This window comes from Cynocephalus volans, chromosome 11 (genome assembly GCF_027409185.1).
Source record: "Cynocephalus volans isolate mCynVol1 chromosome 11, mCynVol1.pri, whole genome shotgun sequence".
In the NCBI taxonomy this organism is placed as follows: domain Eukaryota; kingdom Metazoa; phylum Chordata; class Mammalia; order Dermoptera; family Cynocephalidae; genus Cynocephalus; species Cynocephalus volans.
The window spans coordinates 67,081,868-67,108,052 of record NC_084470.1 but is presented as its reverse complement, the minus strand read 5'-3'; the positions used below and the strand labels follow the sequence as shown (position 1 = coordinate 67,108,052).

Below are 26,185 nucleotides of genomic sequence, written 5' to 3'. Positions count from 1 at the left end.
TGGACTCTTTCAATGTTCAGTTGAACACTGTACCACAACCCCTTGAGGTAGGTAATAGGATCATGATTCCCATTTAAAAGATAAGGAAATTAAAGTTTAGACAGGTTAAGGAGAGGTAGTTGAGTAACAATGTAATAAAAAGGGTAGTGGGTAAACAATAAGTCTGCTGTTTCCCAATTCTCACATTAAGCCTCAGGGATTAGGTGGAAGGTTGCCAAAATCTTAGTTAAGGTGGCAGAAAGAACTTTTGTAAAATGGTGGATGAAGACTCATAAGACATTTTAAAATTTATTCAACCAACATGTGCCAGATTGAGTGCGGCTAGTCTACACAAAAGACATTGCCTGCTCTCACACACCGTAGAGTTTAGTGAGGGAGACAACACATAGAAGGGATGTGTGCAGGGTCCAACAGGGGCATGGAGGGAGCACCTTGTTCAGCCTTGCAGGATCAAGAAATGTTTCTAGGCACAGGAAAAAGTATGTGCAAGGGCTTGAAGGCCAGGCCTATTGTGTGAAATAAAAGTAATTCAGTGCATTTGGAGCACGAAGCCAAAGTAGGATGCCATTGACCTTGACCTCATAATAGGCCCTTGTTCTTAGGGGCTTAACTAAGAAACGAATACTAGTGAAGAGGACCAGAGGTGATGAGCTGATCAAAGTTATATGAAGTTTATAGAACTGACTGGCCCCAAGCTTTGCAACAGAGGGTTATTGTGATGGTGTGTGAACCCAGAAAACTCATGCTCTGTCTGAGCAGGGTGTGGGTTTGGAAACAGAGAAGTTGCCAGTAGTTGTATTCCTCGGACTTGGCTTTCTCCCTTCCTTCCTTCCTTTTAAAAAATCTATTAGAATGCCAGCTTGTTTGTTTACAATGACATTTTATGTCTATACGGCAGATTATTTGTACATGCCTGACAAGTGAGTTTTCTCCCTAGAGCCACGGAAAGCCAAACATCAAAACAAAATTACTTCATTTTAGAGAGCTAGAAGAGACACACAAAAAAATAGAAAAGACACATATAAATTGATGTGCCATTGGGTTCATATCATCTTTTCAACAAAATCCTGATATATGTATAATATTTTAAATATTACATAAATTTTTCTGAAATTTCTTTTTACAGATACATATAAATTACTTTACATACACACATAAATGTCATACATACTGGAGAATTTTTTATTGCTGGCTTCTTTAAAGCACTGAGAGCTTTCCACTTTTATCTGTTTGTAATGATTTAAATAACATTGGATTTATCTGTTTTTTAAAATAAGATCAAATTCAGCTGCGAATCCCTCTGTTTCTGGTATCTTTTTAATGGTTAATCTCTAGTAACTTTTTAGCCTCTTTTAAGGAATTCTTTTAGAATCTCTTATACCTTTGTTTATATCCCCTTTCTCATTCCTCATATTGTATATTTTTGCTAGTATTTTTAACTTAACACATAAAGGTTTATGAATTACCTACTTCATTGTTTGTTTTCTTTTTAATACAACCGTTATTTGGGTTTATTCCTTCTAGAGTTTAATTTCTGCTTATTTCTTCTTCCCAGCTTTTTCTAATTAGTGTCAAGTTGCTCCAGTTTTTGTCTTTCTTCTTCAATACAGAAAAAATTTAAGATTATAAATTTCATCTGACTAAAGGATTTATTGTATTTTGGTATAATAGCCTCCTCTCCTTTCTGTATAGTTTGTAATTCCCTTTCTAAATAGTTTAAATTCACACATAAGTTGAGTTTTCTTAGTAATGAATAGTCAATATTTTGCATCAAAATACAGTTTTTCTTTTTTTACAACTGTAAATGGAAATTCCTAGGACACTGGTCCTACCCAAATTCAAATATCAAATATTCAAATATCCCTGAGGAAGCCAACAAAATTCAGTAAAAATAATACTGCTGTTGCAACACCACTGAAAGTATATTCACAGAAAAGCACATGAACACATACACCAGCATCAGCATCATCATCATCATCATCATTACCACCACCATCACCATCCCCACATCTACTATGCAAAATGTCAGAGCCTGATAAGGTATCACCAGATCAGAGTACGTTCAGAGAGACTAAAGTAGAAACATGCCTAATGGTTCCATTGTCCATATTAAACTAATACAGTGAACTGTACACTTTTGGTTTCTATTCATTTGATTTTATGATTCAGCCATAAAATTACATGCTTATAAAGTAGACAGTGAACTAGGAAGAGCCAGGAAGCCTCAGAATTGTAAAACTAAAGACCAACCTACATTCATTTAGCTAGAGTATTTCAAGTTTCAAAAACTGTGACATGAAATTTTATTTTATACACATGATAGGTTCTATCAACTACTTACCTCCATACCCTTTCCCTCTTCTTTCTTATTAACAGAACTCTGATTTTGTGTGTGTGTGTGGTGGGGGGTGCGTCAGTACACACAACCCAGCAGATAAATCAAAATTGCTCTATGCCAAACATGGATCTCCCTTCTTCCCTTTGCCAGGTAAGTAAATTCCCAGGCTTGTTTGTAGCTGCAAGTGCTGGGTATATGACCTACCCACATGGCTGGTGAGAGATATGGAAAAATCTGCTGGGAGGATTCTGCGAAAGACTGTTCGTTCAACATAAAAAGAGAGCCACACAAGAAGGCATTTTGTCCCCACCTCCTCCTTTGCTCGTGGGACACAGCTGTGAGGAAAATGATGCCTGGGGCTACAGCCATCACCCTTTGACCATGAGGCAACAAGCAAAAGCATGAGAAACCAACATGTTAAGGATAGTAGAATAAGAGGGCAGTAAGATCCTGGATGCCTCAATTATATAATTGACTTGACTGATCAAACTCTGGACCTACCTGCCTCCAGACTTCTCATTAAATCTCATTATTAATAATAAATATCCTATGGTTCAAGCTCATCTTGACTGTCATTACAGCCAATTGCTTCATAACTGACACAGTAGTGCCCTATGTTTTCATAATATGATTAAGAATATAAATTACAAATTAACATATCAGAGTTTAAAATTTTATAAAAGCAATAGGAGACTGAGGAAACTATTAACTTTTCACTGCATATAATGCTGTATTTGAATTACTTTTACAAGCATATAACAGCATGTGATGTTTTGCAACATTCTGTAACAGAATAAAAAATTAAACAAATAATAGGAAAAACTGATCCATACCCGTACCTTTCCGCGTGTTCTCTGTCACATCTACCCCAAACTGGATAATGTCACCGGAAAGAATTTCACATGGTGGACTTTCTTCAGAGCCTCGACTCAATCTCTGGCTATTTATAAAGGTACCATTACTACTTTTAGTGTCTTGGAGATAAAACTGTAAAAAAAAAAAAAATGACAGTACAAAAGATTAATAGGAATAATTTCAAACCTACTGTTAAAAAAAGTACTCGCAACTTTGCAAACTACTACTGCAGGTGGATTTTTCCCCTACCAATTCAAATCACTCATTTCAGGTAAGGTTCTCCTTCAGCACATACGAAATTACAATCCTAAAATCGGGTGATTTAAAATCCAGCTAGGGCTGGCCAGTTAGCTCAGTTAGTTAGTTAGTTATTCAAGGGTTCAGATCGCCTTACCAGCCAGCCACGAATAAACAAACAAACAAGCAAATAAATAAAATCCAGCTAGACAAAATGGTGCAATCACTTTGGAAAGCAGTTTATCACACATATATATCCAAGAGAACTGAAAACTTGCCCTCACAAAATCTTGTATGAAAATGTTCATAACAGTATTATCTACAAAGCCCAAAAGTGGAAATAACCAAGATGTCCATCAACTAATGAATGGATAAACAAATGTAGTAGATCCATACGATGGAATATTATTTGGCAATAAAAAGAAATGAATTACTGATAAATAATACAACACGGATGAACCTTTAAAACATTACGCTAAGTAAAAGAAGCCAGCCACAAAAGATCACATATTATGATTCTACATATATAAAATATCCAGAATTGGCAAATCCATACAGACAAAAAGTACTTTTGTGATTACAAGGGGCTGAGGTAACAGAGGGGAAATGGGGAATGGGTGCTAATGGATACAAGGTTTCTTTTAGAGATGACAAAATATTCTAAAATCAGATAGTGGTGATGGTTGCACAGATCTGTGAATGTATCAAAAACCACTGAATTGTACACTTTGCAAGGTACGTTTTATAGTACAGTCAACAACAACAAAAAATAAGTTAAACTTTGGGCTGGCCAGTTAGTTCAGTTGGTTAGAGTATGTTGCTGACAACAGCAAGGTCTAGGGTTTGATCCCTGTACCAGCCACCTCTCCCCAGTGTAAAAAAGATAGTACAGTATATCAATTATATCTCAAAAAACCTGTTACTTAAAAAAGAAAAGAAAAAGGCCAGCTAAACAAAATTCTAATTCTATCTTTCCATCTCACTCTGACTTTGTAACTTTGTTCCTAGGATGTCTGGGTTAAATAAATCAAAGGAAGTGTTCTTTATTGCACAAGCAAGGGCAATTAGTTTTAGGTAACACCTATAATTAAAGCTATCAATTAGCTTACATTAACTTGGTATCAGGACTGACGGATCTTCAGTAAATTCTTTGTGATAAAGCAGATTTGAGACACTAGAAACTAAAACACTGAAATTAACTATGAAAGTACTACTTCTTGGCCTCCCAAACTTGCCTTTCATATCACTTGAGTAATCTTCCCTCCTTAAAAAGGGAAGGCGTACCAGGAGGCATAGGAAAACTACTTATTTATCACATACCAATCCTAAAAGAAATTAGCCACAATTGTGATCACACACAATAGGCTTACAAGGAAGACAACACCCAGTCAAAAAAAAAAAAGTACTTTTATTTTTGCATTTTCTACACTCTCCACCCCTACTTATTCTAGCAACATATTTTCACAGAATTCTTTCCTAAGGAAGAAAGGAGACACCTAATATGTATATATTAAAATATACATTATGCCATAAGTCTCTCATTTAGCCTTAACTTTAAAGCTATGTTACACATATTAGTACTTTCATTTATAAATAAGAAAAGTGAGATGCAAGCATGTTAAGTATCTTTCCATAGGTCACAGAGCTGGGGAACACAGGAGCAAGGATACAAATAACAGAATTAAAAGGACCATTTTTCCCCAATATATCACACTGACTTTTATGTTCCATTTATCCTTCATTCCTTCCACAAGCTCTTTTCCAAAATGAAACACAACACATTTCAATTTACGAGACAGGCGCTTTAACCAACTAAGCCATAGAGCCAGGTCAACACATTTCAATTTAAAGGCCACCAGGCTGTCTATATATGACTTACTCTGTTTTTATAAATCAAAATAGATCAACTGTTACTTCAGCTGGCAGTTTATATATTTAATTAGGGATTATTAATTCTTAAAAATGCATTGATATTTTACAAGTCCACTTGAAATTTACAGGCCCTAACATTTTGCACAAGGCAGACAGGAAGAAGCAATAATTTCAAGTAGCAACATTTATCCTTAAAATTTTTTCTACACTGGAACTCACTGTTATACTGTTTAAGAAAGTTGTTTATCTTGTTTTTTAATAAATATATTCTTAAGAAATGCAGTAATATCTGGATCCTGGTTTGCTTATTTTCAGTAACGTGTGCCTGGACAAGCCAAATAAGGAAATTATACTAGATTTACAGTGATTTTCAAACTTCAAGTTCTGATGTATTAGCGGGTTATTAAGTCGATTTAGTGACTTGCAACTACCTTTTTTTTTTTTTTTTTTAACATGAAAGAAAACAGAATAGAAATAAAGAGTACATGAAATAAAGTACAGTACTATTTACCAAAATGCTGTTGAAAAACAGACAAAAAGAAACATATATGTGTATGTATGTATCAACACCTCATGCTTGTAGCTCCTATATAATTCTGAAACCACAAAGAAATTTCAAAAAAAAAATTTAAAATCATATTTAACCCAGGTTCTTTTCATTCTGACATGTCTATATTACAAAGCATATCATGGTACCTTTGGCCTCCATTTAGCTTGAACATATCACTTACATTAGTCACACATTCTTCTTCTGATCTTAACCTGCTAATGGCTTCCAAATAACTTAGAATAAAATCAGAAGTCCCTACAATTGCAGCCTATAAAACCCTACATGATCTGGCTCCTGGTTCCCCCTCTGAACTCAATCACTCCCAGTCTTTTCCTCCCTCATCCCTCTCCATCATACTATCCTCCACTCATGCCCCTGACCCTCTGCATGTGTGTATAGCTAGACCTCATTAGTTTAGTTCCCTGCAGAAATATTTTCATTGCTATGATTTAACCTTCTGCCCTGGGCTGTTTTGAAAGATTGATATTAAAAATAATGGTTTTACATTTCCTATAAAACAATTTGCCATTATTCAGTCTATACTGCACAGAACCTATCCTATTTACTACCAGGTTAGGTTCCTAAAGGTATAAAGATGTCAACTTGTTTGCAAGTGACTGGAAAGGGACTATGCTTACAGTCCCTGGATGCATTTCCAGCAGATACATTAGTTGATCCTTTTGTCATTATCAGGCTTTATTTCCCCCCTTAAAACAGTTTTGACCACACTAAAAAAAAAAAAAAAATCTGTCAAAGTCTTAAGTATCTTTCTTTCCCAGTAACTAAGGAATGCCCTAGCAGTTCTAGTGCTTGCACTAGCCACCAGACATTCTCTTTGATTCTGAGCAGGTGTCCAAGAAGCCCTGAATTTATATAATAACCCTCTGTTGCTTGTGGCCAAAGTTCAACAGCAACACTTTCGTTGTCCTCAGGCTTTAATTCTTCAACCAACTCTTTTCTTTCCCCTGAACGAACTTTAATCTCCCCCAAATCAGACATTGATGGTAATCCTTAAACAGAAAGGTTTGCCCCTTTCCCATCAGTCACTTTTCCTTGTCTCTTGCTGATCAACATCATAGGTTGCATAATTTGTTCTCTGGCCTTCAGAAAGTTCCTGCTATAGATGAATTCATTCCATAAACACATGCATTTTGCACCACTTTCAATTTTGCCACAATCTGTAAATACTTTCATTTCCACTATAATGATACACTGCTTCTTTCCAACCCTTTCTACCTTGACAGGTTTTATAATATCCAAACACTAATAGGTTAATAACATTTGAACTAAAGCTTTAGAACAAAGCACAAACACAGTAGGCATGTCATAGGCCAGAGACCACAAACTCTAAGTCCATACAGGGGAATTTTAAAAATATGAATGCAGAATGAAATCAGGGTAGATGGCAAATGCTGAAACAGATTTTTAATCTATTTGAATCGCCACCTAAAATCAAAGATAGTGACTAAGAGAGCAAAACCAAAATCCCATGGACAACATTTAAACACAAGTAGATGACATGGTATCCACACAAACCTCAAAATACAAGTGAGTGGAGAAAACCCCCAACAACCACAAAACCTGCATGGAAATCTGTGCAGGAGTACACATAGGGAAGCAATGGAGGCATCTGAGGGACCTGAGAACATCAAAATAGACATCTGATATTCACTGGACAGTATGGAGGCCAGCATGAGAAAAGAAGCTGAAAATGGAAAAGGTTTAACCCAATACAAGAACAAGTGAAAGGTAAGTTCCGAAAAAGGCTGGAACAGTCTAAGCCATATAAATTCTTAAAACCAACCTACCAACCCAAGCTGCCGTCCAGGAAAGGGTTCCACACTGAGGGAAAGCTGTTGGGAGTGGAATCAAAATTGGGCAGGACAGAAACAATGGTGGGAAGGAAAGAAAAGGCCCATATAAAAGGGGAGAAGGAGAAAGGAACCCACCATATGTTTTAACACAAAAACAACAGAAAAGGGATCTCTGTATATCAGAAAAGTTATCCTGAACCATGACTCCTTTTTAAAGTTCAGGGAAACTAATTTCACATAGAAATGAGCAACAGAAAAGTATCAAGGTCACATCCCATGCAGTTATTTTTTTTTAAAAAAAAGAGAATAAGGAGCAGAATAACATCTTTATAGATAGTGAAAGACTTCAGGAACAGATCAAAATTGCAACCTTCTATTTCAAAACAAGCTAAAAAACATTAGGAAAATAATTCAAGACATGAAAGAGCCATATAAATTATAATTACAAAACTCTATGAAAGGTGAGAGAACTCAAAAAGGAAATGGAAATAAAAGAAAAACATTTGTTTAAGAAATGAATACAGCTCTCTTGCTTCCTCTCACCACGTGATCCACCTTGTACCGGAGCTGCCTGCCACTTTCCTCTATGAGTGGAAGCAGCCTGAGGCCTGCACTAGATGCAGCTGTCCTTTCAAAAGTAAATGTACTCCACATGTTTAACACAAACAATTGGATGAATCTGGACATATGATACACCCATAAAACCATCACCACAATCAAGGCTTCCAGTCAAGATGGCAGAATAGACAGTCGCCAGCATCACTCTCTCCCACAAATCAACAAATTTGCAACTATAAAAAAGCAACAACAGCCAAGCTGGGGCTGCTAGAGCCCAGGAGAAGAGGAGGAGAAACCTACAGAGTGCATGAAGGCAGGAGAAACCACGATGAGAGAAAAAAAAACTGCTCCAACTGTTTCAAATCCAAGCTGGAGCTGCTGAGCACATGGAGCAGGAGCTGGCTGGCAAAAGCCACAGCTGTGCCCTTTGGATGGGGTTGCTTGGAGGCAGCAGGGGAGAAGAGGGCCTTGGTGGCCCCCGGGCCAGCAAGACCACTAATAGGGTTCCCGTGGACCCACGTAGGAGTGAGGAGCCACAACAACTGAAAAAAAGGAGCCACTCAGAAACTGGTGAGTCATTGCAAGGGACTAGAGCACTGCCCATCTGATGGGAAGTGTATGGAGCATGGGAAGTGGGGGAGATGGGCCCACTGGGGGAACACTGGGGCACAGCAAGGACAGCTGAGCTGCTCCCAGTCAGCGCAGGACCACTCAGAGGAGACTGGTCAAGCATATAGAACTGCAGGGGGTGCAGTTTGATGAAAAGACTCAGGCCCAGAGTTTCTACACAACTCAGGCGCACCAGAGCTCACGAGACCAGAAGTACCTATAAAATCAACCATTAAAACCTGAGCTGCATAAAAAGCTTTCCCCAGGGAATCAGCAGCAAAGCAGCAATTTAGCTTGACCACAGAGCTCAAGTGCTGGTCCCCAAAGGAAGTTCCCCCATTTTAGAAGTAAGCAAAGGGGCCGGCCCGTGGCTCACTCGGGAGAGTGTGGTGCTGATAGAAGTAAGCAAAGGACAACAAATCAGTTCCAGCACAGAGTTAAGTGGTGGGAAGAGCAAATAATCCAACACAAAATTGAAAGAAAAAACAAAGTACCCACAGCCACAAAGTTTGATATTAACCAGTAAAGGTCTCATTTCACCAAAGAACACCTAGAAGGACCTATAACACTTTACAAGGACTGGAAGTCCCCTGGGCTACCAAGCCAGAAAGTGTGGAGGGCTGGAGGCCTCAGCCACGCCCCACAACACCTGCAACCAGTCCCGAGGGTGGGGGAACAGGGCCTCAGCCACACACACCCCAACACGTGCAATCAGCCCAGCAAAGACCACCAAGCTGCCACAGGAAGCGCCCCGGGCTCTCCCAAGCTGGGGTGGTGGGGCACCAAGGGCCTCAGCCACACCACCCCAACATGTGCAATCAGCCCAGCGACAACCACCAAGCAGAAGCAAGACAGGCCCCGGGTTCCTGAGCTGGGGTGGTGGGGGAGAAGGCTTTTGCCACATCCCCTTGACATCTGCACCTAGCCTAGCAATGACCAAGCCACAGCTGGAAGCCCTTGGTCTCCCATGTGGGAATGAGAGGAGTGTCACAGGCCTCAGTCCTGCTCCTCCTCTTCCTTCCATTCCATTTCCTTCTCCTTTTCCCTCTCCCTCTCCCTCCGAACCGCTCCTCAACAACATCATATAATGTAAAAAAAGAATTAAATAAAATAATTTTTTAAAAATATTATCATTAAACGTTAATGTTTAGAAAAAAAGAAATACAAACTAGAAAAAGAGATCGCAAATATAACTTAAATATAAAGAATGATTAAGTATAACAAATAATGCCTTAAGAGAAATAAAAGGTAAAAAGGAAGAAATTTTTAAAAATCAAAAAGAAAGGAAGAAAGTGACATCAGCAAAATGGTGGGATAGGCAGCCCCAAGGCTCTTTCCCCAACAGAAACACACAGAAACTATCAGAACCAACTTGGTTAGAACTCTGAAAAACAGTAAAAGGTTTACAGCAACCAAGTAAACACAGAATCAAGAAAAAGGCAACTTAAAAACAGTAGGAGAGCTTTGTGTCATTACTTACCTTTGTCCCATCCCCCTCTCCAGCACAAAAGATGTCTTAAAGACATCAGCCTGCATTCCCAGTATGGGACCCTGGTACCTGGTTCCAGAGGGAACAGCACAGACCTTGATCACAAATTACTGTGTCTGTTTTAACCTGCCTGGAGGCTGCTTGAAGGACTGACAATGCTCTCATCTTTGCTTTGTCTAACTCAACTCACCCAAGCTATAAAAGTGGCTGGCACTGCTTGAAAAGTGGAATTTATCCCAGTTGGTTCTACTTAAGGAAGTCAATCAATGTAATACACCACATTAATAGAAAGAAGGGCAGGGGGAGAATCATCTCAACTGATGCAGACAAGGCGTTTGACAAAATGCAATATCCTTTCATGATAGAACACTCAGAAAGCTAGGATTAGAAGGGAACATCCTCAACAAGATAAAGGGCATTTATGAAAAACCCACAGCTAACATAATACTCAATGGTAAAAGACTGAAAGCTTTCCCCCTAAGATCAGGAACAAGACAAGTATGCCCACTTTCACCACTGCTATTCTACACTGTACTGGAAGTTCTAGCCAGAGACAAGAAAAAGAAAGAAAGAGCACTCAAATTTGAAAGGAAGAAGTAAATAATGTCTATTCACAGATGACATGATCCTATAGAAAGTCCAACAGAACTCACAAGAAAGCTATTAGAGCTAATAAACTGATTCAGCAAACTTACAGCTAACAAGAAAAGCAGTTTTCTTTCTATATACCAGGAATGAACAACCAAAAAATGAATTTAAGAAAGCAATCTCATTTCCATCTAAAAGAATAAAATAGTTACAAATGAATTTAACCAAGGAGGTAAAAGACTTGTTCATTAAAAACTGTAAAATGTTACTAAAAGAAATTAAAGACAACCTAAATAAATAAAAAGACATCTTGTGTTCATGGACTGGAAGACTTAAAATTGTTAAGGTGTCAATATTACCCAAAACAATCTACAGATTCAATACAATCCCTATCAAATTTCTAATAGCTTTCTTGCAGAAATGGAAAAGTTGATCCTCAAATTCATATGGAGTTACAAGAAACCTTGGATAGGCAAAAGAGTCTTGAAAGAAAAAAAAAAGTTGAAAGATGCATATTTCCTGAATTCAAAACTTACTACAGAGCTACAGTAATCTACACAGTGTGGTACTGGCATAAGGATAGATATACAGACCAACGGAACAGAACTGAAAGTCTGGAAATAAACCCATACATCTACAGCCAAGTGAACTTCAACAAAGATGCCAAGTCCATTCAACAGGGAAAGATAGTCTCTTCAACAAATGGTGCTGGAACAACTGGACAGCCACATGCAAAAGAGTGAAGCTGGACCTCTACACATCATACCATACACAAAAATTAACTCATGATGTATCAAAGACCTAAATATAAAAACTAAAACCATAAGTTCTTTTCAGCCATTATTTCTGCCACAATATTTTTCTATCTCTTTCTCTCTCTCTCTCCTTCTTCTTCTGAGATTACCATAATGCATATACCAGTCTTCTGGAATTACCATTATGCATATTTTGGAAGCTTGATGGTATCTTATAAGTCCATTAGGTTCTGTTCTTTTTTAATTCATAGTTTTTCTTTCTGGTCCTTAAGGTAATTTCTCATGCCCTATCTTCAAGTTTGCTGATTCTTCTGTCTGCTCAAATCTGCTATTGAACCCTCCACTGAATTGTTATTTCAGCTATTATAGTTTTTATAATTTCTAACTCTCTGTTGATATTCCCTACTTGTTCATACGCTGTTCTCCAGATACCCTTCAGTTCTTTGACCATGGTTTCCTTCAGCTCTTTGGGTATATTTAAGATAGTTCATTTAAAGTATTTGTCTAATAAGTCCAATGCCTGGGCTTCCCCAAGGATGGTTTCTGTCAGTTTTTATTCCCAATGAATGGGCCATACTTTCCTGTTTCTTTCTATACTTTTTAATTTTTTTGTTGAAAACCAGACATTTTGGAAAATGTAACATGGTAACTCTGGAAATCAGGCTCTTCTCCCTCCCCAGGGATTACTGCTGTTACTTGATGAGGGCAGCAGTCATCCATTTGTTTAATGACTGTTCCAAGCTATTTTTTGCAAAGACTTGTTGTATGAGGTCACTGAAGTCTCTGTTCTACTATCTCTGCAGTCATCCAGTGACCTAACAGAGATTTCTGTAAATACATAGATCCAATAAGAAAAGGGGGAGGAGGAGATTCTATCTGTTTAAATCCCCTTGGCTGATGCCAGGTAAGCCAGTTCTGCCTGTGGGGGTTGAAACAATGGCCAGCCTCTGTGCTGGCCCCATAGCAATCAAAAACAGCAATCATAACACACAACCCCAATTTTCAAAGGTAACCTATCGCCCATCCTGGGACCAGCAAGTCACACCAGGAACACAGGCCACCATTCCCATGGCTGCTGCAGGACTATGGTTTGGAACATTGTAGCAACCACGTAAAACACCAAACCACTGAAATTCTTACCAGCCTCTTTCTTCAACAAGCACTTCCCTGGATGCTGCAAGTGTTTGACAGATTCCAGAGTTCAAAAATATTGCTTCAGACAGTTCATGCCAGCTCAATAGTTGTTTCAGTGAAGGAACCAATTCCTGGAGCTTCCTACTCCATCATTTTCTGTGACATCACTTCCATTAATCATATTTCAACCTACAAATCTTTACTTGGGTCAAAACAAACAAGTCCTTAATCTATGATTATAGCTGCCATTTACTGACTATCTGCTATGTGCTGGCACTTGACATGCACTATTTCAGATCCTCTCAACACTACCAAGTAGATATTACCAACCCCAGTTCATAGATTAAGAAAGTGAGAGGGCTGGCTGCCCTTAGCTCAGTTGGTTATAGCATAGTGCTGATAAAACCAAGGTCCAGGGTTCAATCCCTGTACTGGCCAGCTGTCAAAATTAAAAAAAAAAAAAGAAACTGAGTCTTAGTCATATTAAACAGATTGCCATGGTTTCAAAGCTATTGCAGACTTGACAGTGTCATTCCTAAAAAACACCCACATTGCCTTCTTTCCCTACTTAGACTAAACATTCTCTGGCTTTTTATTCCAAACTTCTCATGAAATCCCATTTCATTTATGAAGTTTTCCTGAAACAATTAGAATAGATAGGGCCAAGTTTAACTTTAACTCCACCATTAAGGCAAATCATTTAGTCTGTAACATTTACTTGGCACTCATCTTGGAGAAACTGCACATCCAGAAAATCATAAGCAGAGCAACTCTAAACCAAGAATAAATTAAGAGATTATGAATTAAGTAACAAAATCCTGAGAAGCTGGTGAAAAATATTAGGGATAATCATTTGCTAAGGAGGCACTTATGAGTGAGGGTGGTAATCAAAATGAAAAGGCAAAGAAAAAGAGGACAGGAAGAGGAAAAGGTACTGCAGTACATTTGTATATAATTAAGGCTCTGACCCAGAGGGTAACAAAAAACAAAGGGACAGGTGAAGAAATGCAAGACAGAGTGAATCTGTAAAGACACAGACTTAGTTTGATCCCTGTAGCAGCCAGCTGTCCCCCACCCCCCCTAAAAAAGAGAGAAGGCCTTGAGCATTGGACTAAGGAATTGAGATTTCTGAAGACAGAAGGTAATACTAAAGGATTTGATGCAAATATTGTTTTAGGGAAATTACTCTAACAGCTATGATGATCAGAAGCTATGTGTAGGATGAACTGCAGTGGTAGTTCATCTTACACATAGCTGAAAGAGGGGAAACCCGTAACTTGTTCTCTTTTGCCAACAATTTAGTTATTTCTTAGAGTACACAAACATAGTATTCACATGCATGTTCAATATGAATTTATTTATATAACTTTTCTAACTTACTAATTAGCAAAGCACCACACATTTCAGAAGCCAGAATTTTTAAATTGTGCCATTAAAAGGAAAAACAGTTTTATGCTATAGGAAAACACACAGAAAAGTGGTGAAATGTTTTCACCAAAATGAAATCTCACATGTTAACTAGAGTGAAACTTGCCAAAGGTCTTGCGAATGTTATAAATTTGCCAGGATTTTTTCCATTATCCAAGTGACATTCCAGACACATTCACTGTCCAATAAATCTCTCTTGTGGGGAGAGCTCACAAGGCAAAGAGGAGAAAGAAAAAGTATTTATATCTCTCTACTTAGGAACAGAGATAAGATTATGGAGGACAGACCAGAGAGGATAGGAAGTAGAAATTTTTAAATATGAAATCAGAACATTACAAAACATACAAAATACAGCTGGAATTATTATATCTTTCTTAAATATGCTTTCAAATTGTGACAATCCTTCATTGAGAATTCAGGACAATGTAAATTAGATTTCTGAATCTCAGCAAGATACAAAATAAACACATCATCAGAACATTACAGTTCTGAGGGAAGAGACTATGGAAAGCCTACACCAAATTCTAAATTGGAGGAGACTAACCTATTTCCCACACCCAAAAATTGATGAGTCAACAAATAAATTCTGAGTATTTTTTCTTCTCATGGTATGTCAGTCACAGCAAGAAGCATTAGACTTTGTTTTCGAGGCTCCTACTGAAGTAATTGTTACAAAAGAACAGACAATGATCCCAAATCACCCTGTTAGACTCCAAGAGGTCTCTAATTACTTCAACAGATGTCAAAATTTTTAATTCCAATAATTAAAAATAATTCTGTATTTATACCATATTAGGGACAGAACAAGGGGTTATGCAATACTTTGACTACACTTTATAGGTCATTATTTTCCTCACAAAAGATTAGTTTAAACCATCCTGAGATCAGCTGAAACAACAACAAAATAATTGCACCGCGACTCTTTCTCTCTAATAGTTAAAAAACCTCACTCATAGAATAACAGCCTTGTTTGCCACAAAAGATAATTATTGTGATCACATTTGTGGGAAATAAAGAACAATGTCACTATGTTTAAAGCTTTACATACTGTAGGGCCGACCCCGTGGCGCACTCGGGAGAGTGCGGCGCTGGGAGCGCAGCAGTGCTCCCGCCGCGGGTTCGGATCCCATATAAGGATGGCCGGTGCAGTGACGTGTGGCCGGTCACAAAAAAAATAATAAAAAAAATAAAATAAAATAAACCCCAGCTCTTTAAAAAAAAAAAGCTTTACATACTGTTTAATAATGCATACAATGGGCTTGATCTAAGGATAGTTAACATTGACTACATATAGTCACTAAGAGGTAGGACAGAGGGAGAAATTAACAACAAAAAATTCCATTAAAGACTTTCAAAACTGGCAAAACATAGGAAATATATCTTATTTAGAGAAAAAAAAAACGCCGCACATAATTTATTTGGCAAACAAATTCAGGGGATATATTAGATGCAAATAGTACATCTGCCCCCCAAAAAGAACATGCATAGCTTTTTAAAATGCTTTATAAGGTAATGAAAATAATCGTGGTGGCCTTTTCCATTCTTTAGGCACAACCACTCAAGCTGGCATATAATTTTCATGTTTAAAACATCTTGGTTTCTGATCATATATCTCCATTTTTATTTTTATTTTTATTTTTTTTAAAGATGACCGGTAAGGGGATCTTAACCCTTGACTTGGTGTTGTCAGCACCACACTCAGCCAGTGAGCTAACCGGCCATCCCTATATGGGATCCGAACCCGGGGCCTTGGTGTTATCAGCACCACACTCTCCCGAGTGAGCCACAGGCCGGCCCTCTCCATTTTTAGTGATAGTTAATTCTTCCAGAGATTTATCTCCTTAGGGCTTTGACAATTTACATGTCCATAGGTGAGTTCTTTATTATAATAATTCAAAGAAAAAAAAAGAAACAAAGTTACTAAGAAGTGAATAAATGGAAATAATAACAATGCAAGTTATGAAACAATCTTTTTGACTGAGATAGGAAATGACTATTTGGAGTAAGGAAAATAAACTCCTTAAGGGGTTTAGTACAGTGCAGAGGTTCCCATTTTTCTGCTGCCACATGGATTCAGACATTCAAATACCGTTTACTTCCGGTTATGCCTCATGATACCACTGCTTCTCAGGATGAGTAGATAATACCTCCAGTTAAAAATCACTATTTAAAAAAAAAAAATTTTGTTTTTTTTTGCCACTGGCCAGTATGGGAATCCAAACCCTTTACCTTAGTGTTATAATACTGTGCTCTAACCAACCGAGCTAACTGGCCAGACCCTTTTTAAATTTTGAATTGAAATTTGGTGAAAGTATCATATTCAATTCCTACCTCCATTTAGAGCTTAAACATAAGGCCCTAAACATTTTTCCCTAGGAAACCTTTGGGGCCAAAGTTAGAGAAGCTCTGAAGTTTTCTTTTAAAAAAAATCATTGATTTCTTTCACTGCCATGAAAGGTAACATCACCAGAATTCAGCTATATGTAAGTTTTAACCACAGAGAGCAAAGCCAAAGTGTTAATTGTTCAATAGTGAGAAAAGGATACCACATAATATGCAATAATCACAAGTTTCTGAGTGCTTACCATGTACTCGGATAAACTATTTTGCATGCATTTTTTCACTTAATCTTTACGATAGTCTTATGAAGCAGATGCCATATAATCTCTATACCACAGACAAAGAAATTAAGACTAAAGGAGGTTACATAACTTGCCAAAGGGCCTCCTAAGCCAGTAATGAGGAGAGAGGTACATTTTAAACTTTTTGATTTAAACCATTCTACTATACCACTTATGATTGTATGGCAATTTTTTAAAACATTTACTTGTACATATTTGTAGGGTACAATGTGTTGTTTCAATACATGCATATACTGCACAATGATTCACTTAGGGTAGATAGCATAGTTTTGCACCCATTAGTCTACCACTGCTCCTTCCTCCCACCCCCACTTACCTCTGGTCACCATTATCCTACTTTCTACTTCAATGAGAACCACTTTTTTTTAGATTCCACATATGAGTTATATCATGCAATATTTGTCTTTCTGTGTCTGACTTCATGTAACATGATGGTTTCCAGTTTCATCCATATTGCTGCAAATGATAGGATTTCTTTTTCTGAATAGCTGAATAGTATTCCATTGTGTATATACACCACAGTTTGTTTTATCCATTCATCTGTTGATGTGCATTTAGTTTGATTGCATCTCTTGGCTATTGTGAATAGTGCTGTGGTGAACATGGGAGTGCAGGTGTCTCTTCGATATATTGAATTTCATTCCCTTTGGAGATAGACCCAGTAATGGGATATCTGGCTCATAAGGGAGATCTATTTTTAGTTTTCTGAGGAACCTCCATACTGTTTCCCACAATAGCTGTACCAATTTACATTCCCACCAACAATGTAGGAGAGTTCCTTTTAATCTGCATTTTCGCCAGCATTTTGTCTTGTTGATAACGGCCATTCTAACCAGAGTGAGATGATATCTCACCATGGTTTTAATTTGAATTTCTCTAACAATAGTAATTTTGAGTATTTTTTAATGTGCCTGTCGGCCATTTGCATAGTTTTTTTTGGAGGGGGTTTCTTTTGGGTTTTTTGCAGCTGGCTGGTACAGAGATCAAATCCTGATGCCAAATCATCAGGAAGGTAAAATTTCTTTCAGAAATTCATTCACTACCTACTTTCAAAAGGAGAGAACTGAACTGAGGCCACCAGAGGTGGGAAGGGGGACATGTTATTGAGAAATAGGTAAAAGGCCACAAAAAATGATTACATTGTGTAAAGTTGAACATATTATCCTCATTTGAGCATCCCATATTGCACACAGGTATTTTTTGTGTGTGTGTGTGTGTGTGTGTGACCGGTAAAGGGATCGCAACCCTTGGCTTGGTGTCGGCCGCACCAGGCTCAGCCAGTGAGCACACCGGCCATCCCCACATAGGATCCGAACCTGTGGCCTTGGTGCTCTCGCACAGCTGCGCTCCCAGTGCCGCAGTCTCCCGAGTGAGCCACAGGGTCGGCCCTTGCACACAGGTATTGATATTCAATGCTGTAACCCACAGATAGGTACAATCAATTATGTTTCAATTAAAAAAAATTCACTCACCACCTGCTGTCACCTATTTGATACACAATCCTAATAAATTTGGGTTTTCCAGTTTTCAAGTCCATGGCAGATTAGAAGGAAACTAGCATTTGCTTATGTCAGGGACTATGCTAGGCACTTACACACATTATCTCATTTATTTTTTATTTATTTATTTATTTTTTATTGAATCAAAATTGATTATACATATTTTTTGGGTTCAACATTCAGATATATTGATCAAATCAGTATTACTTGCATATATATTGTTACAAATCATAATTATTCTTCATGCCCCTTGGCCAATCTCTCCCCATCTCCCTCTCCCTCTCTCCTCCCCACTCTAATTACCCTAGATTTCTTCTCTCCTTTTGAAAGAATAATGGTTACTCTGTTGATTTGTGGCCTAGATGCTCTGTCCAATGCTGAGAGGTGTGATCAGGTCTCCCAATATTATCATAAAGCAAATGCTTCTTCTGTCACTCTGAAATGGGCTTTGTGGAGAGAGACATCCTCTTCTTTTCTTCTTCTCTGCTGGTGACTCTCCTTGTGTCAATGCACTCCAGTGGTTGGCGGACCATCTGCATGGTGGTTGTGGCGTCTAGCCACTTTTGCGACAGGCATGGTTATTGTGGTGGCTGTGGTGGGCCACCCACATGGAGGTGATGTTTTTGGCATGCTCCTTGGCGCTGACAGTGTGCCTGGTTGTGGGGTGTGTCTGATCCCTGGCTCCATGCCTTGGGTCATGGGGCAGGCCCCGAGGCACTGGCGCGGTGTGCCTGGTTGTGGGGGGAGGAGGGTCTGGTCCCCTTCTCCAAGCCTCAGGTACCCAGGCAGGGCCCCAAGGCACTGGCAGTGTGCCTGGTTGTGGGCTGGGGGGGGGGGCAGGTGTCCAGTCCCCGACTCCATGCCCTGGGTTACTGTGTGGGTCCCACAGTGCTGACATGATGTGCCTGGTTGTGGGAGTGGGTCTGGTCCCTTTCTCCATGCCTTGGGTCCCTGGGTGGGCCCCAAGGCACTGGAATGGTGTGCCCAGTTGTGGGAGGGGGGTCTCATCCCCTTCTCCATGCCTCACGTCCCTGGGCAGGCCGCGAGGTGCAGGCGCAGTATGCCTGGTTGTGGGAGGGGGGGGTCTCGTCCCCTTCTCCATGCCTCAAGTCCCTGGGCAGGCCCTGAGGTGCAGGCGCAGTGTGCCTGGTTGGGGGGGGGGGTCTGGTTCCCAGCTCCAAGTGTCCAGTTCCCAGTCAGGACGCAGGGCACTGGTGGTGTGCCTGGGCTGGAACTAATTTTTTGTCCTTTGCTTACTTTTAAAATAGGGGAGCTTCCCATGGGAACCAGTACTTGTGCTGTGTGGTTGAGCTAAATTGCTACTTTGCTGCTATTTCCCTAGGGAAGGCTTTTTGTGCAGCTCAGGGTTTAATGGTTGACCTTATATGTACTTCCGGATCTTCAGAGACCCAGTGGATCTGTATGTGTAGAATCTCTGATCTGGGCCTTTTTTCATCAAACTGCACCCCATGCAATTCTGCATTCCTGACCAGTCTCCTCTGAGTGGTCTTGCACTGACTGGAGGGCGGACTGGCTGTCCTTGCTGTGTCCCAGTGTTCTCCCAGTGGGCCCATCTCCCCTACTGCCCACTGCTCCAAACTCTTTCCATAGGACGGGCCTTGCGCCAGTCCCTGGTGATGACTCAATGGCTTCTCAGTGGCTCCCTTTTTTCAGTGGTTCTGGCTCCTCACTCCTGCATGGGTCCACAGGAACTCTATTAGTGGTCTTGCTGTCCTAGGGGCCACCAAGGCCCTCTTCTCCCCTGCCGCCTCCAAGCAACTCCATCCAAAGGGCACAGCAGCAGTTTCTGCTGGCTCCTGCTCTGTACACTCACCGGCTCTAGCCTTAAATCGGCCACGCCCCAAATCCCTCAGAGCAGTTTTTTCTTTCTCTCATTGTGGTTTCTCCCGCATTCTTGAACTCTGTAGGTCTCTCCTCCTCTTCCTCTGAGCTCCAGTGGCCCCAGCTTGGCTGATGTTACATTTTTATAATGGTAAATTGGTTGATTTGTGGGAGAGAGTGACGCTGGGAACCATCTATTCCACCATCTTGACCAGTACTCCCAAGGAAGTATCCACATTACCTCATTTAAACTACTGAAAGTAAGAACAACAAACAAAGGGTATTAGACTCCTCATGACTATGGTAAATTCCTTTAAGACTGGTGTCAGTGATATCCACAGTCCTTAACAAAATGCCTGCTGAATAGGCACCAAATAAATATTTTCAATAAATATTTCCTGAGTGTAATAACTGCAACCCAGACTCATACCATCATTTTCCCACCATTTCCTGAGCACCTTTGGACAGAAATTCCGCCAGCAGCCAGTAGCAGAATGAAGATGACTATTAAAAATCACTTACAGCAAACGCATAATTAGTAGTAATAATAAATACTATCAGTAATAATAAATAATATCAATAACACCATAGGGCATCTGAGGTGTCATCAATTCCTATGAATTCTGATTCAGTACAATCTCAATTTCACACTGTCGTTCTCTTACCATTTCTGTTCCTCTAACCGATGCCCCTAACAACCATTGCCAAGATGATTCCACACTCGACCCTTCACAATGATACTAGACTTATTTCCTAAAATACAAACCTGATCACATTGTTTCACTTTATAAAAGGGTTGCTGACCCTCTGCTGACTTCAAAATCAAATCCAAGAGCTATGATAACTTTCAAAGTCTTTCAAAATGATTGCAATCATCCTATCTAACCTGATCTTCACTTTTCCTGAAAGTATCACCTATTCCATCCTTGATTAACCACTAGCAGTTCACTATACAAGCCCCAGGCCTCTGTGTGTTTGCTTATGCTGTTCTTGGACCAAGGGCTTCCATCTACCCACTGTCTACCTGTTAAAAGCCCCTTTTCTTTCTGAAGTCCAGTTTAAACATCGTAACAAATGAGATTTCTCTCAGATAACATCTCTCACTGAATAAACCACTGCCCTCAACTAAATCAGAGACTCAGACTTCAGTTAAGCAGCTAACTTCCAAACCTCTATTTCCAAATCACACTTTGAATAGCACTATAATCCTATCTTTTCCAATCTGTAACAATCACTCCTTGTCAGAGTTCCAACAGGCACAAGTTACAAATGATTTTTTTTAAATGTCAAAGCAATAAATGAAATAAGAATCTGTACTCTAGAACGGAAGCTATAAAATTTTGATTTAACATAGCATAGGCCCAACTATTGCATCCAAATAACAACATACTATATGGAGCAGAACATAACGCTCAAGGTTTGAATTCAAGCTCTATCATCTTCTAACTTACTGTGTAATCACGAACAAGTTACTTAACCTCTCTGTACCTCCCTTCAGATTTATTTATTTTGTTTGGTGTTTTTTGTTTGTTTGTTTTGCTTTTGTTTTGTTTTGTTTTGCAAGATGGCTGGTATAGGGATCAAACCCCAGACCTTGATGTTATCAGCAACACGCTCTAACCAACTGAGCCTTTAATTATATTTAAATTGAGGACAATATCAGTACCTACCTCACAGTGTTTGTTATAAAGTTAAATGATGTAAAAACGCATAAAGCATTTAGCACAGTATTTGTACATAGCAACTGCTAAACAAATAGTAGATGTTATTAAATTCATAGAATATTAGTAAATATGTAATCACTTTCACTCTTCAGTCAAGGAACTGATTCAAGACTTTACTGGTAAAAGTTTTTAAAAATAATGTTAATTGCCAATTAATTACTTAAGCAGTAAACAGCTGACAGAGATAAAATTAGTAACAGCTGAACCCTAATAAGTACAGGTGTTAAAGTAGTATGCCATTGCCCCCATTACACATGAATATTATCATAAATAACCACAACCTGTGCATAGAAGGAAAGCAGCTAAGCCTTTGTCTCACAGTATGGACTGAAAACCAGTGATATAAAATATGAAACACTGTGATATGGATCAGGGAATCCTCAAGTGAAGTTATATCAAAAAGAAACTACTGCTTAGCTCCCATGTGTATGTAAATATGCTTAGAATATATTAGATTAGCAGTCCAACCTCAAATATCAATATGAACCAGCTCATTAATAAACTAAGCCAAACAATATTTAGCAGATGTCATAATTGCACTTCTAAACCAGGGTCCTACTGTTTTCCCTGCCCTGAGTAAAAGGGCTGGAAACCCAGTCAAGCCATAGAATAAATGCTCACAGAAGACCATAACTCACTCTGTTCAAAACTCAAAATGCTACTTGGGAAACCCTATAAACTATCACGGCAGGCGTGGGGTTTTTCCACTACATCCTCCTATACTATTTGAATTTTTCATTTAAAACAAACAAAAACAAAACCACACCTATGGAAAGAGGCAAATAAGGCATCCAACTCCAAAACTCTCAAGAGACCTAAAAGCTCGGGAAGATGGGCAATTAACAAAGTGGCCAATATATGTTTGGCAAAGACTAGGCCTAGTGATAACTTGACTCTGGCAAGAATGTGAAGAAAACAGCATTCTCATATGCTGGATGAGGACGTTAGTCTCTCTCCGTTTCTACCATCTTGCAATGTAAGACCCCTGGGTCATTGTTGGCACTACCAGATGTGTTCCTTGGACTTTGGACTTCGGACTTCCCACCTCAGAAACTGTAAGCAATAAATTTTAGTTTTTTTATAAATCACCCAGTTTCAGGTATTTTGTTATAAGCAATAGAAATGGTCTAATACACTGGGCATGAGAGTGTAGGCTGATACAACATTTTTGGAAAATGATTTAGCAATATCTATTATAATTTTAAATGGTTAGACCCTTTGACTCTGCAATCCCACATGCATGAATCTAACTTAGAGAAACACTAAAATACTAATACACACATATATTGGAAAACGTATAGGCACGTTCAAGGTTAATGGCAGTTAAAAACTGGAAACAACTCTAAAGCCCATCCAAATTGTTTTATGATCATCTGATGAAATATATCACAATTATCAAAAATAATGAGGCAGAACTATGGGTACTGAAATTAAAATATATCCAAGATATACAATGTTCCTTCCCTTTTTGTAAAAAGAATGATACACGCTACACCATTAGGAAACAAAAATCTGAAAGAATATGCACAAACTGTTTACAGTGCTTGTCTTCACAATAAGAAATCTTAAAGACTTAATTTTTTAATCTGAAAGCTGAACAAATCTGCAATTCCATATTGTGATCATTTATTGGAAGAAAGTGGAAAGATGAAAAGAGGGAAAAAAGAAAACAGGGAGACATATATAACGACACAAAGGGAGAAAAAGCAGAGAGGTAAACATCAAGGGAGATGAAAGAGGAAATAAGTTCCACAAATTAAAAAGGTTTGGTAAACTTGTCATCACCTTGCACATGTGAAGAACAGACTTCAAAAGTAAAATCACTGACTTTTGAAATGTACTTAAGAGTTTTCACAGCTCAATTACTTTGCTCTTTAAGGTTATAGGACCCAGTTCTGAATGGAATATCTTTAGCAACCCACCAGAGTTTTTTTTTTTTTACCTGGGGTTAAATCAAACCAAGGAACTTGGTATAACTATGGTGCTATGGTCTGAACGTCCCCTCCAAAGCTCATGTGGAAGCTTGATCCCCAATGTGGCAGTATTCAAGTGGTGCTTTTGGGAGAGGATTGGATCACGAAGGCTCTGCCCTCATGAATGCATTAATCCATTCATACATTAATGAATTAATCGATGAGTGGGTTATCACAGGAATGGCACTGGTGGCTTTATATGGAGAGCAAGTGAGCATGCTCTTGCACTACCCCCCCCCCCCACCACCACCTCGAGACTCTTCAGAAAGTCTTCACCAAGAACAAGGCCCTCACTGGAAGTACTCTCTGGACCTTGGATTTTCCAGCCTCCAAAACTATATGAAATTAAGTTTCATTTTCTTATAAATTACCCAGTATCAGGTATTCTGCTAAAAGCAACAGAAAACGGACGAATATATATGGTCTTCAGGATTTCTGCCCTTAAAACAAAGCAATGTTGTAAAACTGAAAAAGTATAACATTAACCTGTTACACAACACAGCACATGCAGAAAATGATAATATTTGTATTGCACAAGACTTCCAGATTGGATGTATGATATTAAAGAAAGGGGTCAAGAATGATACCAAAGGTTTTGGCTCAAGCAATTTAGAATGATGTAGTTGCCTCTATGTAATCTGAGAAGGCTGAAAGTGACAAGTTTTTTTATTGGTGTGGGGGAAGGTAACACAAGTTCAACATTTAACATATTAAATTTCAGGTGCCTCTTAGATATCAGATGGAAATGTCAAAAAGGCAGTTGAACACCAGTCCTTCTCAAACTCTTCCAAAAGACTGGAGAGGAAATATAACTTCCTGACTCATTCTATGATACCAAAGCCAGACAAAGACACTTCAAGAAAAGAAAACCATAGAACAGCATACTAGCAATCCCAACTCAGCAGCATATTAACAGAATTATACATCTTGACCAAGTGGGATTTGTTCCTGGAATGCAAGGATGGTTCATCATACAAAAATTGATCAATATACCACATTAACAGAATAAAGGGGGAAAAAACATATGATCATCTCAAGCAATACAAAAAAAGTCCTTGACAAAATTCAACACCCTTTTATGATAAAAGCACTCAAGGAACTAGAAACAGAAGGAAACTACCTCAACATAAGGAAAGCCATATATGAAAAACCCACAGCAAACCCAAGGGTGAAAAACTGAAAGTTTTTCCTCTCACATCAGGAACAAGGCAAAGATGCCTGCTTTCACAATTCTATTCAACATAGTACTATAAGTTCTTACCAGAGCAATTATGCAAGGGGGAAATAAAAAGGCATACAAATTGAAAGGAAGAAGTAAAATTATCTCTGTTCACAAACTATATGATCTTATATGGAGAAAACCCTAAAGAGTCCACAAAAAAAACCATTAGAATAAATTAATTCAGTAAAGTAGTAGAATACAAAGTTAACCTGCAAAAATCACTTGCATTTCTATACACCAACAATGAACAATCAGAAAAGAAATTACAAAAACAATTCCATTTACAATAGCATCAAAAATAATAAAATATTAGGAATTAACCTAACCGAGGTGAAAGATTTGTACAATGAAAACTACAAAACATTGCTGAAACTAAAGAAGACATAAATAAATGGAAACACATCCCATAATCATAGATTAGAAGTCTTAATACTATTAAGACATTAATACTACGCAAAGTGATCAACAGATTCAATCCAATCCCTATCAAAATCTCAATGATTTTTTTTTGCAGAAATAGAAAAGCCCATCCTGAAATTCATGTGGAATCTCAAGAGACCCTGAATAGCCAAAATGATATTGAAAAAGAAGAACAAAGCTGGAGGACTCACACTTCCTAATTTCAAAACTTACTATAAAGCTACAGTAATCAAAAAAAGTATGGTACTGGCACAAAAACAGACATATAAACCAACAGAACAGAATCGAGAGCCTAGAAATAAACCCTCACATATACGGTCAAATAATTCTTGAGAAGGACATGAAGACCATTCATGGGGTCAGGACAGTCCTTTCAACAAACAGTGCTGGGAAAACTGGATATCCACGTGCAAAATTATAAAGCTGGGCCCTTACCTAACATCATATACAAAAATTAACTCAAAATGGATCAAAGATCTAAATGTAAGACCTAAAAGTATAAAACTCTTAGAAGAAAACATAGGGCAAAAGCTTCACAGCATTGGATTTGGTAGTGATATCCTGGATCTGACACCAAAGGCAAAGGCAAGAAAAAAAATAGACAAAGTGGACTTCATGAAAATCAAAAACTTTCTG

The 26,185-nt window shown here is 38.6% G+C and overlaps 1 protein-coding gene across 21 annotated transcripts in view; it reads right to left on the bottom strand.

Moving 5' to 3' along the window:
- The window catches only part of SLMAP (sarcolemma associated protein), a 149,573-nt gene that overhangs the window by 84,052 nt on the left and 39,336 nt on the right, over nt 1-26,185 (bottom strand). For all 21 annotated transcript variants that reach the window (XM_063115194.1, XM_063115204.1, XM_063115197.1 and 18 more), the window contains exon 3: nt 3,178-3,325. In XM_063115194.1, coding sequence (XP_062971264.1) covers nt 3,178-3,325 — 148 coding nt within the window. The remainder of the gene's footprint in view (nt 1-3,177; nt 3,326-26,185) is intronic.